The sequence below is a fragment of the Bidens hawaiensis genome, unplaced genomic scaffold (genome assembly GCF_021521415.1).
Source record: "Bidens hawaiensis isolate Kalapana, Puna unplaced genomic scaffold, B.hawaiensis_p1.1 tig00000935_1, whole genome shotgun sequence".
NCBI lineage: Eukaryota > Viridiplantae > Streptophyta > Magnoliopsida > Asterales > Asteraceae > Bidens > Bidens hawaiensis.
In genome coordinates this window covers 890,587-910,379 of record NW_027491054.1, presented here as the reverse complement: position 1 = coordinate 910,379, position 19,793 = coordinate 890,587, and the positions used below count along the sequence as shown (strand labels likewise).

At 36.5% G+C, this 19,793-nt stretch overlaps 1 protein-coding gene across 1 annotated transcript; it reads left to right on the top strand.

Moving 5' to 3' along the window:
* Positions 1 to 3,108: 3,108 nt before the first annotated feature.
* LOC143548280 (uncharacterized) lies at positions 3,109 to 3,465 on the top strand. The gene has a single exon (XM_077039489.1). The coding sequence runs from the start codon at positions 3,109 to 3,111 to the stop codon at positions 3,463 to 3,465; it is 357 nt and encodes a 118-aa protein (XP_076895604.1).
* Positions 3,466 to 19,793: the final 16,328 nt, after the last annotated feature.

Below are 19,793 nucleotides of genomic sequence, written 5' to 3'. Positions count from 1 at the left end.
TTTTTCATATTTTATTTATAGATGGTTTAGAAAACCCATTTACTATTTGCAGCTTTCCAGCCGGGCTCAGGATCTAACTGTAAAACTAGGTAAGTCGTAGGGGTGGGAAGCGATCTAACCAAAGTCGCTGATAGTCTGTGCGTTTCAAGTTTGTATAAATTGGATCCATTGTATCAATCAATTTAACCGTTCAAGATGGTCGAGTGTTGCGTGTATATGCTCTTGTACCAAAATTTGCCTTCGGCCGTAATAGAACAGGACAAAGGACCGTTACCGCTTCAAACTTCTTTCAAGATGATCAGACAGTTTTGAAGAGCCAAAATGATTTTATTTTTATTTTCAATTAATAAATTCACATTTATAACAAAAGGATCCAATTACAACAGAGAGACAAGTAAGCGGACAACAAGCTGCGCCGCCATCTACTTTTGAATGGCAAAACTGATCCTACCGAAAACAAAGTTGCCATTCTTAGACGTCGATGAATGAAATCTGTAACATACGAAAATACGAAAACCCTAAAATATTAAATATCTTATTAACGTGTCGAATATTTATGAATAGACAATAAGTAGAGCCGACCGAGTAAAGATGTCGACTAACGGAATGCGATAAAATAATAAAATTTTGCATGTCGAACTGTAATTTCGATTATTATAAGAGTTAATACCTCGTAAGACCAAAAGACCGTTAAGTTAATTGAGCATTTTAAATGATTGTAGAGCAAAGTTAACTTTTGCTAAACTAAAAGGTCTAATGTACAAATTATCAAATAATTAAAAGTATAAGTTAAAGGGCTACTAGTGCCATCTCTTAAAAGTCAATTTGGAAACATGCATAATATACGTTTTCTTAAGCCGGAGGAAACGGAACTTCCATGTGTGTGCTTCCTTCCAACTTGTATAATCGTATTACTAATAAACCTAAATCAACGAACGAACGGCATCTTCATCTAATAACCCTAAATCGTTTTACTCTTGGCCACCACCCGACTCACCGGAAATAATTCCATATTCATCTCCGGCTTCGACCATTCCCCTGCAGCTTGTTGGAATCCACCACCAGCACTTGCCGGCAACAGGAACACCACTCGCCATCACCGACACTGCAACGGATTAAGTACCGCCACCGCTACGAATCTGCCACCATCGAAGGTAACAGCCTAATACGCGATTGATTTATGTTCTCTGTTTTGTTCCTACCGTTTTGAACGAAGTATCCAAAATATAAAGTTATTAGGTTAAAATATGGAGCAAGGTTAATAATTTTTGGAAAACAGTTTTCATCCATGATCATTTGTTAATCCATTTGTTTTCAAATTGAATTATACATGTTTAAACCGCACTTCGCGAACCATACTGATTGTTTAAAATAATAATAATAATAATAAATAAATAAATAAATAAATAAAATGTCGTGGGCTCTACTAGTATACACCATAATTCCACATATGGCCAATTGATTCCTTTTATTTTCTATAACAAACCTTACAAGGTTTTGGAAAAGCTGACAAGCACAGGTGATAATATAGTGCTTCATTTGTTTTTTTGTAAAAATATACAAACCGGGTATTAAATAAACAACTCTATAAATAACAATGATTGTTAAGGGAAAAAAATAAGGTAACCTCCAAAGACAGAAAGAGAGGCAATCCCAGTTAAAGTTTATAACATAACTACCGGATTGACTAACTATAGTGAAAATGGATAAACATACAGTGAACATAACCAAATATTTAATTAATGCATGAATACTAAAATATGATCTAAGTTGCAATGAAATATTGTAGGATTACGTGCCAGTTAAGGAGTACTTATATTTATTGTGTTCTTGCTCATCGGTTAAGGTACGGATTCGGTGGTCCTTTTTTTTAGCTTAATATTGTTCTCATTGTTCTCGTAGTGTACGGATTCTGTTGTATTTAAATTATAGTGTAAATATTGTTTTTAATCGATCTCATAGTGTATGGGTTTTGTGGCCTTACACTGGTAGCGTCATATTATGTCCTTGTTTTCGTAATATATCGTTTCTTGAGTTGTTAGTCTTATCATAGTTTTTGATCCATTTCATAGTATCGTGTCATTGTCATCCTTATTAAGTCGTTTCATTATATATTGCAAATTGTTATATTGCTATTGTTAAATTGATAATTGAAATGCATGCAATAGAATATATTTTATTGCGATCATTATTGCATGTTCCAAATAGACCATTGTACATTGACTTATTGTTATTGAGTAATCTTATATTGATATTGGTAATTGTTAGTGTCTTCTATTTGACCTCAATACCCGAGCATTTATCCACCTATGGGGACATAGGGCGTTAATCGAGGCACCTTTGACGTGCTCTATCTGTGGCGGAACGATTAGTCCACAGCGTCTCTATATTATTGTGCGACGAGAGCACTTATTGATTTACTGATTACTGAGAGGCGTATGGATCGATCCTAGGTAAACTGTTACTGGAGTGAGATGGTTAGGTGTGTGTGCCCACATTCTTATCTCACTTAAATTATTGGTGCATTAGTCTGCAGCTAATGTGCATACTGTTACTGTTACTAGCTCACATGGGTATTTCCATAAATATATTGTTATTGTACTGACTCATAACTGATCGTTCAGCATATTGTTACTGTTACCGGCTCACATACTTTATTGGTTTCTCTCTTGATCATTCATTGTATCGTATTGTTCTTCATCATCTATTGTTATTGTTATTGTTTTCTCCGTTACTGGGCAAATTTTGGCTCAGCCGTGTTTCTTTGTTTTGTGTTTCCTTTATTTGTTTTAGGTACTCAAGGGAACTGGGGAAATGTGTGATAAGAGAGTAAAAGGAAAATGGCTAGACGTTGGAAAACAAGGGAACTTAACAAAAGATCTTTTGAGTGAAACAACTTTATTTTTTGTCGTTTTGTCGAGCATTTTAATTTGAATGTTTTGAACCGTTGTGCGATTATAAAATTAGGGTTAAGATTTTATTGAAAACGTTTTAAATGTCTATTATTACCGTATCGAGTGACACGTCAGCCCTAACCGGGCCGGGGTGTTACAGTTATGGTATCAGAGATTAACTTTTCAGCCACGCATTCTTACAGATTTGAATCATATGGAGATTAATCTACACGTTGGTAAATCCGATGGTTATTTGGCGATATTGAAAATTCAACCTGACCTTATTACACAAATAAAAGAAGCTCAAAACCAAGATTGGGAGCTTTGGGCAATTTTGCAAAACCTTGAGGTGGGTAAGCAATCTGAATTTCGGGTCGATGAAAATGGGACGATATGGTGCGGGAAGCGTTTGTGTGTGCCAGATGACTCCACTCTTCGCGAAACTTTGTTAAATGAGGCACATAATTCTCCATTCTCTATTCACCCTGGATCCATAAAGATGTATAGGGATCTGAAACAACATTTCTGGTGGAGTGGTATGAAGGAAGATGTAGCTAGACATGTTAGCTAGTGTTTGATTTGTCAGCAAGTGAAGATTGAACATCAACGGGCTAGTGGATTACTACAATCTATGGACATTCATGTTTGGAAATGGGATGATATTTCGATGGACTTTGTTACAGGGCTACCAAAAACTCTTTTGAAAAATGACGCCATATGGGTTGGGGTTGATAGACTCACAAAATCTGCTCATTTCTTGCCAATTCGTAAGGGGTACTCAGTGAGCAAACTATCGGAGATATTTACAAGGGAAATTGTCCGACTTCAAGGGACACCGTCTTCCATCGTATGTGACAGAGATCCACGTTTCATGTCACGTTTCTGGAAGGGTTTACAAAATGCTTGGGGAACGAAGATACGTTTTAGCACTGCTTTTCATCCTCAAACTGATGGATAGTCCGAGCGTACTGTTCAGACCTTGGAGGATATGCTTAGAGCATGCACACTCTAGTGGACGGGGCATTGGGATGAATATTTGTGCTTGGTAGAATTCGCCTACAACAATAGTTGGCAAACCAGCATTGACATGGCACCATTTGAATTATTGTATGGGCGTAAGTGTCAAGCTCCCATATGTTGGGAGGAGGTTGGAGAAAAGATTATTGAGGGTCCAGAGCTCGTTCAAGTCACAAATGAAAAGGTTGCTATTGCTCGTGAGAAACTCAAGGAAGCTCAGAGTAGACAAAAGAGTTATACAGATCATCATCGACGTGCTCTAGAGTTTAATGTTGGTGACAAAGTATTCTTAAAAGTTTCACCATGCAGAGGTGTTCGACGTTTTGGAATGAAAGGAAAACTTAGTCCTTGCTTTATCGGGCCTTTTGAAATATTAGAGCGAGTTGGTGAAGTTTCATATCGACTAGCTCTACCACCGCAACTATCTCATGTGCATAACGTTTTTCATGTGTCATTGTTACGTGGGTATAATTACCACTCTCTTCATGTTGTGAATTATCCCTTACATGAGTTCCATGAGGACTTATCATACGAAGAGGAACCAGAGGCTATTTTGGATCGTCAAGAACGTGTTATACGTAAGAAGGCTATTCCATTTGTTAAAATTTTATGGAAAAATCATCCGGAGCGTAAGGCAACTTGGGAAAAAGAAGATGCGATTCGTCCTCAATATCCGAACTTATTCGAAAACTAAGTTTTATAATTATTGTTCGTTTGATTTCCGAGAAATAAAACTCTAAGCGTTTCTTTTCGACTTTGAGATACGTCGAAACTATTACCTTGTTACTTAGCGCATATCCATTACGTGGAGATATTGATTGTTTTATAAAAAAAACGAAATTATTCTAGGAGTAGGGTATAAATACCCAAAACATATGGTGCTGGCTAATATTAATTTCGGGGACGAAATTTTTTTAAGGGAGGTAGAATTGTAACATACGAAAATACGAAAACCCTAAAATATTAAATATCTTATTAATGTGTCGAATATTTATGAATAGACAATAAGTAGAGCCGACCGAGTAAAGATGTCGACTAACGGAATGCGATAAAATAATAAAATTTTGCATGTCGAACTGTAATTTCGATTATTATAAGAGTTAATACCTCGTAAGACCAAAAGACCGTTAAGTTAATTGAGCATTTTAAATGATTGTAGAGCTAAGTTAACTTTTGCTAAACTAAAAGGTCTAATGTACAAATTATCAAATAATTAAAAGTATAAGTTAAAGGGCTACTAGTGCCATCTCTTAAAAGTCAATTTGGAAACATGCATAATATACGTTTTCTTAAGCCGGAGGAAACGGAACTTCCATGTGTGTGCTTCCTTCCAACTTGTATAATCGTATTACTAACAAACCAAAATCAACGAACGAACGGCATCTTCATCTAATAACCCTAAATCGTTTTACTCTCGGCCACCACCCGACTCACCGGAAATAATTCCATATTCATCGCCGGCTTCGACCATTCCCCTGCAGCTTGTTGGAATCCACCACCACCACTTGCCGGCAACAGGAACACCACTCGCCATCACCGCCACTGCAACGGATTAAGTACCGCCACCCCTACGAATCTGCCACCATCGAAGGTAACAGCCTAATATGCGATTGATTTATGTTCTCTGTTTTGTTCCTACCGTTTTGAACGAAGTATCCAAAATATAAAGTTATTGGACTAAAAGATGGAGTAAGGTTAATAATTTTTGAAAAACAGTTTTCATCCATGATCATTTGTTAATCCATTTGTTTTCAAATTGAATTATACATGTTTAAACCGCACTTTGCGAACCCTACTGATTGTTTAAAATAATAATAATAATAATAATAATAATAAATAAATACATAAAATGCCGTGGGCTCTACTAGTATACACCATAATTCCACATATGGCCAATTGATTCCTTTTATTTTCTATAACAAACCTTACAAGGTTTTGGAAAAGCTGACAAGCACAGGTGATAATATAGTGCTTCATTTGTTTTTTTGTAAAAATATACAAACCGGGTATTAAATAAACAACTCTATAAATAACAATGATTGTTAAGGGAAAAAAAATAAGGTAACCTCCGAAGACAGAAAGAGAGGCAATCCCAGTTAAAGTTTATAACATAACTACCGGATTGACTAACTATAGTGAAAATGGATAAACATACGGTGAACATAACCAAATATTTAATTAATGCATGAATACTAAAATATGATCTAAGTTGCAATGAAATATTGTAGGATCACGTGCCAGTTAAGGAGTACTTATATTTATTGTGTTCTTGCTCATCGGTTAAGGTACGGATTCGGTGGTCCTTTTTTTTTAGCTTAATATTGTTCTCATTGTTCTCGTAGTGTACGGATTCTGTGGTATTTAAATTATAGTGTAAATATTGTTTTAATCGATCTCATAGTGTATGGGTTTTGTGGCCTTACACTGGTAGCGTCATATTATGTCCTTGTTTTCGTAATATATCGTTTCTTGAGTTGTTAGTCTTATCATAGTTTTTGATCCGTTTCATAGTATCGTGTCATTGTCATCCTTATTAAGTCGTTTCATTATATATTGCATATTGTTATATTGCTATTGTTAAATTGATAACTGAAATGCATGCAATATAATATATTTTATTGCGATCATTATTGCATGTTCCAAATAGACCATTGTACATTGACTTATTGTTATTGAGTTATCTTATATTGATATTGGTAATTGTTAGTGTCTTCTATTTGACCTCAATACCCGAGCATGTGTCCACCTATGGGGACATAGGGCGTCAATCGAGGCACCTTTGACGTGCTCTATCTGTGGCGGAACGATTAGTCCACAGCGTCTCTATATTATTGTGCGACGAGAGCACTTATTGATTTACTGATTACTGAGAGGCGTATGGATCGATCCTAGGTAAACTGTTACTGGAGTGAGATGGTTAGGTGTGTGTGCCCACATTCCTATCTCACTTAAATTATTGGTGCATTAGTCTGCAGCTAATGTGCATACTGTTACTGTTACTGGCTCACATTGGTATTTCCATAAATATATTGTTATTGTACTGACTCATAACTGATCGTTCAGCATATTGTTACTGTTACCGGCTCACATACTTTATTGGTTTCTCTCTTGATCATTCATTGTATCATATTGTTCTTCATCATCTATTGTTATTGTTATTGTTTTATCCGTTACTGGGCAAATTTTGGCTCAGCCGTGTTTCTTTGTTTTGTGTTTCCTTTATTTGTTTCAGCTACTCAAGGGAACTGGGGAAATGTGTGATAAGAGAGTAAAAGGAAAATGGCTAGACGTTGGAAAACAAGGGAACTTAATAAAAGATCTTTTGAGTGAAACAACTTTATTTTTTGTCGTTTTGTCGAGCATTTTAATTTGAATGTTTTGAACCGTTTTGCGATTATAAAATTAGGGTTAAGATTTTATTGAAAACGTCTTAAATGTCTATTATTACCGTATCGAGTGACACGTCAGCCTAACCGGGCCGAGGTGTTACAAAATCTGAGAGAATTTCACGATTGACGTTGATGAACAAGAGTTAGAAAAAGAAAATAAGAAGTAAAATACACTGAACTTAGAAGGCCATGTACTTCGGACAAGATGAAGCGCAAGAAGAGAAAACCAATATGATGTTCTTGTCAAGGTTTATGAAACGTTGTTGTGTACCGAAGAAAGAAAAGAACACAGACACGTTGATAAGGAACAACGTGAAGAATTCTGTAGGTTTTGTTTTTATTCAATGACATAAAACGAAAGTACCCAAAGGATGTAAATACATATAAGAATCTAAATAAAGGAAAAGATCTCCAATAAGTAAATAAAAATGCCACCCAAATATTTTCTATACAAAGATCACCTATAAATAAATAATCATCCCGCCTGAATATTCTCTAGACAATATTATCTTTCCATTCTTCACGCTATAAATTTTGTAACCATTAGTACCTGGTAGACGACCCAAAAATATTCTTGATGTCCCTCTTTCCTCAAACTTGTCACCTCTTGTTTTAGTGTTACGATAACATGTAAGGCACCCAAAAACCTTTAAACCTTCATAATTGGGTTTTTATCCTTACACAATCTCATAAGGGATCTTATTTTCGATAACTTCTGAAGGAAGCCGGTGCTATATAAAAAGTTTAAGTAGCAACATAGCTTCAAATTTCAAAGTCCTTGCTGTTTCGAGAAGATGACGGTGTTTTCCTTCCACCACTCCATTTTGTTATGGGGTATGTGGACACAGGTCTCCAGAAGAATACCATGTTCGATGTAAAAATTGAGCATTCTGTTCGAGGTAAATTCACCTCCATTGTCACTTATAATTCTTTTGACAATTTTATTAAACTATGTATTAATCATTTTGTGAAAAGGAACTAAACAATTACTTGCTCTGACTTGTGGGTTTTAAAGAAACACCCACACAGACTAACTAAAATCATCAATTATGTTTAAAAAAATAGTTCGCACCTGCGAGTGAAGGAGTCATATTTCTTCCACAAATGTCACAATGTAAAGCTTAAAACAACTTTAGGTTTTTTATTTAACTTGTTGAAAAAGGTAATATGATAAATTTAGCCCTGGTGCAAGAATCACAAAACATATCATTTGTTTCTAAAGAGCCGTTCTTAATAAAATCCAAAAGATGAAGTTTTCTATGTGAAGCATGACCAAGGCGCTTGTGCCTTAAATCACTAACAGTTGCTATTGCTTTATTTCTCTTGCTTCCCACCCTGCTCATATGATAAAGTCCTTGCCTGCATTTAACCACCCCAATCAACCTCCTCAAGTTCAAGGCATTCATAACACAAAATTCAAGGTACTATTATATTAATTAGTTTGTTTTAGTTTAAATATCGTGTGAACTTTGGTACTTCAAGCATGTTTATGTGTTTCAGGTCTTTGGACGTTATGGATGCTTATTGATGCTACATACAAGCTTGGAATGATGATTTAGTAGAGCGGAATATTTTGGCACGCGGTTCGAGACATAAAACAAGAAATGCCAAAATTTCCCTGTCACACAGGCCCTTTGCGCTATTCGAAGGGAATGAGGCAAGCTTCTTCGCCCTATGCGAAGAAGCCAAGAAGTAACTCGACTATTTTTTCTTTCGCGCTAGGCAATGGACTGGTGCTGAGGTTTTTCATTCTACAAGAAAAGGGTAAAAAATGGGAAAAATTAACCTAATTGCATAAAAACACTTTTCAGCTTCCATACGAGATATCTCTTGTTCTAGCAGCCATATAAGAGCTTTAAGGCGATTTTGCATCATCTCAGAGCTTTCGGTTCGTCCAATCGGTCCATGCTTTCATCCTTTCATCAGATACGCGAGCTAATCGTTATACAGATGCCAGGCTAAACACCTTGGTGATCACCTTAGGCCAGGGTTTTGTTTAAAACTGATGATCAGATTCTATATGTTTCATTAATTCAAAGTTTGATTAATTATACTATTTATCTTACTATGCTTTTGTGTTGATTGTTTAAACAGTTTGTGGTTTGATTATCATTATATGAATCAACTATTCGGTTATGTTGATCATCATTTGGGACTAGGTTCTTATAGCCATTTATCCGATAGCCGTTAGTCATTGCGTGATAATTGGTTTTCATATTATAAAATTGGTAATTAGGTAGATCCTGTTCAGTTGCGTTAACAATTCGGATCAGGTTGTGTTCATCATCACAACCAAACTACTAGGTTTAGTAACCACTACGCAATTAACTTAACATAATTCGTGACTGGTTTGTTATCATATTACCTGAACCTGAAGTGAATCACTCTTTTCTCATAATTATTTACATAATCATAAAGTAATCTTGTCTCATTCAAAACATCTTTTTGAACTGCTTGAAATCATTTGTCCGCTTAGTTAAATAGTTTTCGAGCCATGAGTCAAACTTGCACTTTCCACTTATTCTCCGTGGAGACGACCTTACTTACCCATACTTGTTATAGGTATTTAAGTTTCATAAATACCCTTTTATTATTAGAGCATGACAGCCACATCAACATGGCGCCGTTTCCGGGGAATCAACGCACAAAGTGCTAGTTTAATCTAGTTTAGTTTTATTTTTGTTTTTTTTATTGTTTCTTCGTTGATTTTGTGTGGGGTTTTTTTGTTTTTGTGTGCGCAAATGATATGAGATATTCCCGAAGTAAAGAGCAGCTTCAATTTCATATAGAGATTGAAATGATAGCAAAGAGAAACCAAGCAGCTCAAACAACGGGTTTGAATCGAAACTAGAAATCAAAACGTTAAAACCAAAACAGAGAACATGATAATTAGAAAAATCAAAACCTACTCATTATCCAACCCGAATACCTAGAGAAACTACATGACAAAGAGTATCCAATCCCATAAAATGATTTACCATCGAACCAAAATCGAAATGTTAACCAAAACAGAAATCAAGTAAACAAGGGGTGGCAATCGGAATCAAAGACAACAACTAAAGTTTGATGATAACCGTTCAGTAAGGTCAAAGCCACAGAATCGTTAGAAGCCGTTCGAGTTTGAGGGTGATGAGAATGTGCTTGATCATGGTATTGAGAGGTCCAAGATTTGGATGAAAGGGAAGATTGGGATGTCAATTATGTGGATGGAGGAGAGTTTGAGGATGCTCGTTGGGTCAGTATTGTCAGAGAAATCAACAATAGTAACCACAAAACAATCGAGCACCTAACTAGAATCAGCAACAATATCAATACCTGAGAAATCAACAAGCCCCAAGACGTCAAGTTAACAGGGAACCGCAAGTCCCATTCTATGAATATGATGTTGGGGTCCAGAGAGCCTTTATCCCACCACCAATACGAGGGGTTCAGAGCCATTTTATTCCACAGGTTGCAACAAACCCCCTACTGATCAATTTTCCAGTTAGAGATGGGAGACCATTCTCGGTGAGAAAAAGTACTTTAACAGGGATACCCACTTTTCATGGGAAAGCCACAGATGAACCATACCTACATTTGGGTGATTTTAACTCCATCTGTGCTACTATCTCCAATTAGGGGTTCAACGCGGATGAGGTGAAATTAGTTGTGTTCCAGTTCAGTTTGAAGGATGCAACAAAGTAGTGGTTTTTTGTCATTTCCTTCAGTGAGTATCTATACATGGCGTGATTTATCACAACAATTCCTCGATGAGTATTACACTCCATAGAGAACCTCAGAAGCCCGAACCTCTATTCAAAATTTTCAGCAGTGTGCGTGTGAGACATTTTATGAGTCCTTTCAGATATTTAAGTTATAACTGAGGACCTTCCCTCACACGGGATTGCCTTATGGAAATTAATCAAGGAATTTAACACAAAATTTCCTCGATGAGTATTACACGCCATAAAGAACCTCAAAAGCCTGAACCACTATTCGAATTTTTCCGCACTGTGCGGGTGAGACATTTTATGAGTCCTTTCAAAGATTTAAGTTATTACTGAGGGCCTTCCCCCACACGGGATTGCCTTATGGAAATTAATCAAGGAATTCCATGACGGTTTGTCGAACAACGATGTTCGAGACCTCCAGTACACTACTAATGGGTCTTTTTTAACGAATGATTAGAATGAGGATTGGAGGCACTTGGAAAGACATGCGATAAAATCCAAGAGATAGGCCCAATCAAATTGGATGGCAAAAAGGTCGGTTAGGAAAGCGGTGGAGAGTACCGTATTTGAGGACAGAATGGCTAGAATGGAAAAGAAGTTGGAGTAGTTAATTGTTGTGCATATGAAAGATAAGAATTAGTTAGGAAAGACATACCTGGTTTACGAATAATGGGCGAACTTGAGACATGATGTGTCAAGTGGTAGGGTCATACATGATGAGGAAGATAAGGAAGAAGAGGTAAATTACGTTCAGGGTGAAAGAAGGTATAACAATATGAACTCGAATACCTATAATCCAGGCCTCAGAAACCTCCCAAACTCCAGTTATGGAAATCTGAACACTTAGCAGAACCTGAACTTTTAGGGCAGTTCTCACAAAATAGGATATCTGTCAAATCGGCTGCAGTATGGGAACAGTTGGGTAATGCTCAAAGCGGGTATAATAAGAGTGAATCAGGTGGGTACAATAAGGTCTATCAAAAGAGCTATCAGCAAGGTCAAGGAACTGCTCAGGGTTAGAACACATCTCAAGATTCAGAAATGTTTATTAAAAGAGCTTAGTCGGAAGATGGAAATTCAAGAAAAGGCAAATGCTGCAAGAGACAAACAGATAAGCCAACTTACTGAGGAGCTGTCAACCTTGAAGAAGGATCAAAAAAAGCTACCAAGTGATACTTTGAAGAACCCAAATCAGTAGGGTAGCAGTTCATCGAGCGGAAAGGGCACCCTTGGAAGCGGTAAGGTTTGTGATAATGGGGTGAATCCACCATCATCCTTCGTTGAAGGTGTGATGGAAGACTTGGGGTGAAAATGGGGATAGTGATGATGATGCTGTAATTAAAACAATTAAAAAACCAGAAAAAGAAACAATTAAAAAGTTAAATAATTCGGGTAATTGAAAAAGAAACACCAATCGCCTAGATAATGGGTCCACAAAGAAACCTGTTCCGTTTCCTCGGGCATTGGTAAATCCGGAAGCATCATCATCAATTAAGTAGAGGGGCCCACACCATGAGGAAATATGGGAAATGTTTAAATAGGTTAAAATTAATTTTCCCTTCATTGATGCCATTAAACAAGTCCCCGCTTATGTTAAATACTTGAAGGACATGTGTACTCAAAAATGAACTCACAAAATTCCTTAGATGGTTGATTTAACTGCTAATGTGAGTTTGGTTTTGACGGGAATCCTTCCACATAAACTCTAAGATCCTGGAACATCAATAATACCCGTTTAAGTGGGTGATTTGAAAATGACAAGGGTGTTGCTAGACCTTGGAGTCGAGCGAGTATTCTCCTGGGAAGCTTATATGACTAATACGATTTTGGTTCACTGAGAAAAGTCGACACCACTATGATGTTAGCTGATTTGACACTTAAGCTTCCTAGGGGAATCGTTACTTATATAATTATGATGATTGAAGATTTTTATTACCCGGTTGACTTTCTGGTTCTAGATTATGTGAGGTTAACCCGAAATGACAACCGGCCGTGATTCTCGATAAGCCCTTTTTGACAACTGCAAATGATTTGATAAGCTGTATAAGCGGGGTAGTTGACATGGCATTTGGAAATAAAAATCTCCGGTTGAATTTTTAAAAAATGTTTCTAACCCTCTAGTGAGTGATGAATTCTTTATGGCCGACATCATTGACGGGTTGAACCCTCATGAAAATGAGGAAGATGCCACAGAGGGGTATGCTATTTTTTGCAGGAAAACAGTCGAGCACTCGCTATAGTTACAAGAGGAAGAGAAAGTAGTTGAAGTTTATGCTGCAAGAATTGGGAAACCACTATGGTCTCAATAGGTGGATAGATTACCGGATACCATAAACTCCAAGTTGAGACCCTCATTTGAGAGTCCACTAGTAGTTGAGTTGAAGGAGCTCTGGAAACACTTGAAATATGTGTTTTTGGAAGAAATAAGACATTAGCAGCCATCATTGCTTCAAACTCATAAGAAAACCAAGAGAAAGTGTTGATGGAAGTTTTGAAGGAACATAAAGAAGCGATTGGATGGACGATAGAAGACTTTAGGGGGATCAGTCCATCTATCGTGATGTATAAAATCATCATGGATCCTGAGGTAAAATCCGTACTATATGCTCAAAGAAGGTTTTATTCGAATATGTGAGAAGTTGTTAAAAAGGAAGTCTTGAAGTGGTTAGACGAGGGAATCATTTTCCCGATTTTAGAAAGCACATAGGTGAGTCCCACACAGACAGTCCCAAAGAAGGCGGGTATTCAGATAACCCGTAATGAGGAAGGTGAAGAAATTGTCACTCGACCGGAAATAAGGTGGTGAATCTGTGTTGATTATCGGAAGTTGAATGCTGCAAATTCAAGGACCAGTTCCCTCTCCCCTTCATTAATCAAATCATCGAGAAATTATCAGGTCTGAAGTTTTATTGCTTTTTAGATGGTTATTAGGGGTATAATCAAATAGCTATTCACCCCGATGACCAACATAAGACCACTTTCTGTTGTCCATACGACACTTTCGTATTTAGGTGAATGCCCTTTGGATTGTGTAATGCCCCGGCTACATTTCAAAGGTGTATAATGAGTATCTTTTTAGATATGGTCAGGGATTCACTTGAAATTTTTATTGATGAGATTTTGATATTTGGATCATCTATTGAATCATGTTAAAATGAATTAACTCAAGTTTTAAAAAGATGTGTTGAAACAAATTTGGTCTTAAGTTAGGAGAAGAACCATTTTATGTTCAAAAGGGAATGGTTTTGGGGCATGTCATCTCAACTTGGGGGATTGAGGTTGACCGGGCGAAAGTGAATGTTATATTAAATCTAACACCCCTACAAATGTTAATGGCATCCGGTCATTTTTGGGACATGCCAGATTTTACCGACGGTTTATAAAGAACTTTAGTGTAATCACAAAACTGTTATGAAATTTATTGCTAAAATATGTACCATTTGTTTTCAATGAGGATTGTTTAAACGCTTCTAATTCTCTTAAAAACTAATTAGTTGAAGCCCCGATCTTGATGTCACCCTATTGGTCACTTCTGTTTGAAATCATGTGTGATGCGATTGGCTATGCTGTCGGGGCTGCTTTGTGTCAACTAGTGGACAAGAAGCCCCTTGCCATATACTACGTGAGCAAACCCTTTCCGATGCTCAAATAAACTATACCATAACAAAAATAGAGTTGCTTGCAGTAGTATATGCTTTGGATAAGTTTAGATCTTATATTTGGAGAAGCAAAGTTGTTGTGTTTTCAGATCATAGTGTAGTGAAATACTTGATGGAAAAGAAGGATGCAAAGTTTTTGTATGATGTTTTTTTATATTATTCTTCAATTCTCAGATCTAAAATTTGGCAAAATACCATGAACATATATTTCTTAAAGAAATAAACTTTTTATGATCTATAATGTAAACCTTCATACATCAACCATATATGGTTATCGAATCAATTTTGGAATTACAATGCTACATTATCAATTCAAAAAGCACTGAATTTCCATGAAACTAAATGAAAGCAAGTATAAACTAAGATTATCAAGCATAAACGAATAGAACCGTATTCAAAAAATCAAAACAATGCAAACCAATTTCATATGAAATCAATGAAAGTAGTTAACTATTACCTGGTTTTGTAAATCTGAGTAGAAGGTGATTTTCTGGTGATGCATCGCAGCAGTTAAGGTTTTATAAGCAAATAGAGAAATCAAGACTAGAGAAAATCATTGATGTTCGTGGTATGTGAATGAGGGTTTATGAGATTTCAATTAAGGGTTCAAATGGATTGACATCCCGATTCTTCCGTGGGTTTCTTGCTTTGGAATAGAAATAGATCAAAACTAAGCCCTAGAAATTTGAAAAGGAGATCAAAGTAAATCAATAATCATAGAAAATCATAAAAATTGCTCTTGATTCCCGCCCTCCTTTTTCAAAAATTCCCGCTGCTTAAAATGAAATCCTAAGTTCATTCATAGTATATGCGATTTCTACTTTTATTATTTATTATAATATAATGACAGAATTACAAATTTTGTCCTTTAAAATAAGACGAATTACGGTTCGTGTCATTTTCTAAGTTTCCTTGCAGGCGGTGTACTTTAAACTTTTTTTTTTGCACGTTATGTCCTTTACGCTAACTGGGTTAGAAAAACTCAGTTAAATGCCCTCACGTGAGGCGCATGTAAGGGCATTTTTGTCTTTTCACCTGTACCTGCAACTTCTTCATCTTTCCCTATGTTTCTTTAATCTCCCTTTCCATCCACCACCAACAGCCATGAACACCACCACCACCACCACCAAAAAACCACAACCATCCGATCTCCAACCGCCATCTCCGCAAACACCTCCGTATGGTTCCATCATCATCTTCATCTTCCCGTTGAAAACCCTAATTCATCTTCCCGGAGAACCCACAAACCCAGATTCAATAGTTAATCTATTAACAATTATTATTATTATTTATAATAATAATAATAATAATAATAAAATCAAAACATCTCCCTCCTTCTTCTCCTATTATCCCTGCGCCACTGTACCCACCCATCACCTAACCTCCATCTATAAATAAATCTATCAACATCCACATTTACGTCATTCTAATTCAGCCATGATCGGACCACAGAGGCCACAGTTTGTCCTCTTTGGATCGTCAATTGTTCAGCTCAGTTTCAGCAATGACGGTTGGGGCGCCATGCTCGCTGACATCTACGCTCGTAAGGTATTGACGTCAACCGTTCATTTTATTTATAAACTTCGTTCGAACAAAATGTTGATTTTGGTTTCCTAATTCAACCCAAGGTATCACCGGAGTGGTTGGTGGCGGCGGTGAAGATGGATCTGGGTTTGTGGGTTCTCCGGCGAGTTGGATCTGGAAGATGGATCTGGGTTTGTGTCTTCTCCGGCGAGTTTGACCGGAATCTGGGTTTATGGGTTCTCCGGCGAGTTGGATCTGGGTTTGTGGGTTCTAAGCAGTTTGGTGTTGCAGGGTGGTCGGGATAAGTGGTGGTCGGATCTAATGGTGGTCACAGAGATGGTGACACTTGTTGGTGGGGATAAGCGGTGGTGATGTTGGGTGTTGCAGACTTGCAGCCTTGCAGGTGGTGGCGGTGGTGATGGTGGCCGGGAGAGTGGTGATGAATCTGAGATGAGATGGAGACGGTGGCTGGTGGCGGAGCTATGGTGGCGGTGGTGATACCTTGGTGAAACCCTAGATTGTTAATCAAAGTGTGTGTTAATAGATACAGAAACAGAAGAAGAAGAAGTTGCAGGTACAGGTGAAAAGACAAAAATGCCCTCACATGCGCCTCACGTGAGGGCATTTAACTGAGTTTTTCTAACCCAGTTAGCGTAAAGGACATAACGTGCAAAAAAAAAAGTTTAAAGTACACCGCCTGCAAGGAAACTTAGAAAAGGACACGAACCGTAATTCGTCTTATTTTAAAGGACAAAATTTGTAATTCTGTCTAATATAATTTCTTTTATTAGTTCGTGTGGCTTTACATTCCACTTTCCAATAAACAAATGTTGCTTCTCTTAGGCTACTTATTAGGGGAGTCCAAGTTAACCGTCATAACCGTTAACCAAACCATAACCGACAAAACCAAACCGATTTTAACCGGTAACCGACATAACCGACGGGTCGGTTTAATGAATTTTTGAAAACCGTCAAATGCAGGTCGGTTTTGGTTAAATATAATTTCAAACCACCATAACCGAACCGCCCTATTTGCAAGATTCTCAACTTTATGGAGTATAATTAGAAGCCGTTGTTGATAATTTGGAGAAAATTAAAGAATGTAATAGACTAATAACGCTCTCATTTTTTTACTATATGATTTACTTTTAATAAAAAGTTGATCCATTTATCGTTTGTTTGAATATATATTATTAATATTATGGATTATATATTTTGTTAAACTATGTCATGTCATTTATTTATTTTTGGTAATATTTAGTACCAAAGTTTTAGGCTTAGTTATATTGTTTTGGTCACGATTAACCGACCCATAACTGACTCGTTATAACCATTAAAATCGATTGACCAAAACGAAAACCACAAACTAGTAGTCGTACCCACACCGCGTTGTGGTTAATCGGTTATAAATATAAAAACTAATTTATTTATTTAGGTTCACGAACAAACTCGAGCTTGGGATCATTATAAAACAAGCCTAAATGATCCTTTCAACCTAAAAACATTTGTTCTCACAACTAAAACCACAAACTAGTAGTCGTATCCACGCCGTGTTGCGGTGAAACGGTTATGAATATTAAAAATAGTTGGCTTATTTATGCTCGCGAGCTGACTCGAGCTAAGAGTCATTATTTATACAAGCCCAGATTACGATCCTTTCAACCTAAAAAGATTTGTTCATCATCATCATCATCATCATCGTACTCAGTATATCCCACCAATAGCAAAGCTATAGTAGGGTCTGAGGAGGGTAAGATGTAGACAGTCTTACCTCTACCCCATAAGGATAGAGAGGCTGCTTCCGGTGAGACCCCCGACTCGATAGTAGTTTTGCATCAAGCCTTGGACATAAGGCACATAGCACTCAATCATCGGGACACCGGCTGATCGGTGCATGTACCCTTGTCTTTCGGCTATCAACGCCACTACATGATGCCTGATTAACCGTCCGTCACTTTTAACGTTATTTTCACGAAATTAGTAAAATAACGTCAAAATTAGTGCAATTTCACTTTTGCCCACCCGAGGGTTCACACATATATACATCATATGTGCGCACCGCAAGCAGGGCTACACTAAAACCACAAACTAGTAGTCGTAGTGTCGTACTCACGGTGTGTTGTGGTGAATCGACTATGAATGTAAAAAAATTAACATATTCTATTACAATAAGTAAATAATATTTATTTATTGACTTGCTGGGAATTTAAAACATGAGTTAAATAGTATATTGTAATTTTAAAAATAAAAGTAATTTTAAACGAAAATAAGAAAGAGCTAGGACTGTGATTCGAACAAGGGACGTTCAAAGCTATAGGCAAGGGTTGAACCTACAAAACAGGACTAAAACTTGAGTTTAGAATATGTTTTGAATTCTTTTAAATCTAGACAAAAATTTAAAATGAGAATTAACTTTATTACTCAAACTTCAAACCGACCATGTTTACTATTAAATAATACCGATTTTACCATTCTTCTAGCTAAACATATTGGTTCCTCTTTGGTGCTAAAATACCTAATCCGCTAAATTGTTATCTCTGGCACCATATCATTCATCTCGGTCGATTTCAAATCTTGTTTTACTTCATATATTTTTTAAAATGCTTTGAACATGTGATATATATAAGAAACTACATAAATCCAAAGTAAGTCGCTGCGTTTTCATCCAGAAAACTACTATGTAAGTATGTCCATTTTTTCAATCCAGAAAACAAGTAAGGAAAATGTTTTGTTGTTTTCAATCCAGAAAATAAGTATACAAAAATAGTCTTGTTGTTTTCAATACAGAAAACAACTAGGAAAAAGCATGAACTCACCTGGTAACGAGTATAATGGACTTTTCTCAAACCAATGTATGCACTTGACTCGTTAACTGTTACCTAGTACTAGTGTTTATGTTATGAGAATGTGTTTAACAACGCAAGACTTTAAGACTCATGTATGGACACACACACAAACACAACTTGACCCAATGACTCATTGGTGATATTAAGTAATGTCAACTATAATAAAAGTCCTAACATTTATCCACACATCATTTCATGACAAAGCAACCAAATATTAATCATACAACCTAACTTATGATCATTCAGTTAACGAGGCAGATTCTAGCACGTACAAACTGATTTTATTCACTATGAAAAACTCAAAGATAAATTCTATAAAATTCATCACAGTAGAATAAATGGATTAGGTTTCTCAAACAATTTTTATTATATTTTTATCATATGTGAAAAGTTCATAATAATTCAATCATTGCAGATAGGTACAAACAGTTCAGCAGATTGCGCAACAAAAAGTATTTTCATGGTTCTCTCAAATAATTTATCCAAATTATGCAAGGCCAATTGGGTTGTCTCGTAAACTCATAATAATAATTTCCAGAAGTAAAATCAATTTACCTTTGTCAATCTCAAGTTATAATGTCGGGAAGTTAGACCAGAAAACATCTTGTCAAATCATATTAGACATGCAATCTTGTAGAATCATAAAACCTATCTTCTGTATATCCAAAAATTACAACTCATAACTTTCTGGAAACTAGACTCGACGAACTATATCCTAGAATCAAGAATTTATTAAAAACCATCGTTTATCATC

What these genes read in the sequence shown, in the direction of transcription:
- LOC143548280 (XM_077039489.1), top strand. Translation starts at nt 3,109, where the DNA reads ATGGAGATTAATCTACACGTTGGTAAATCCGATGGTTATTTGGCGATA.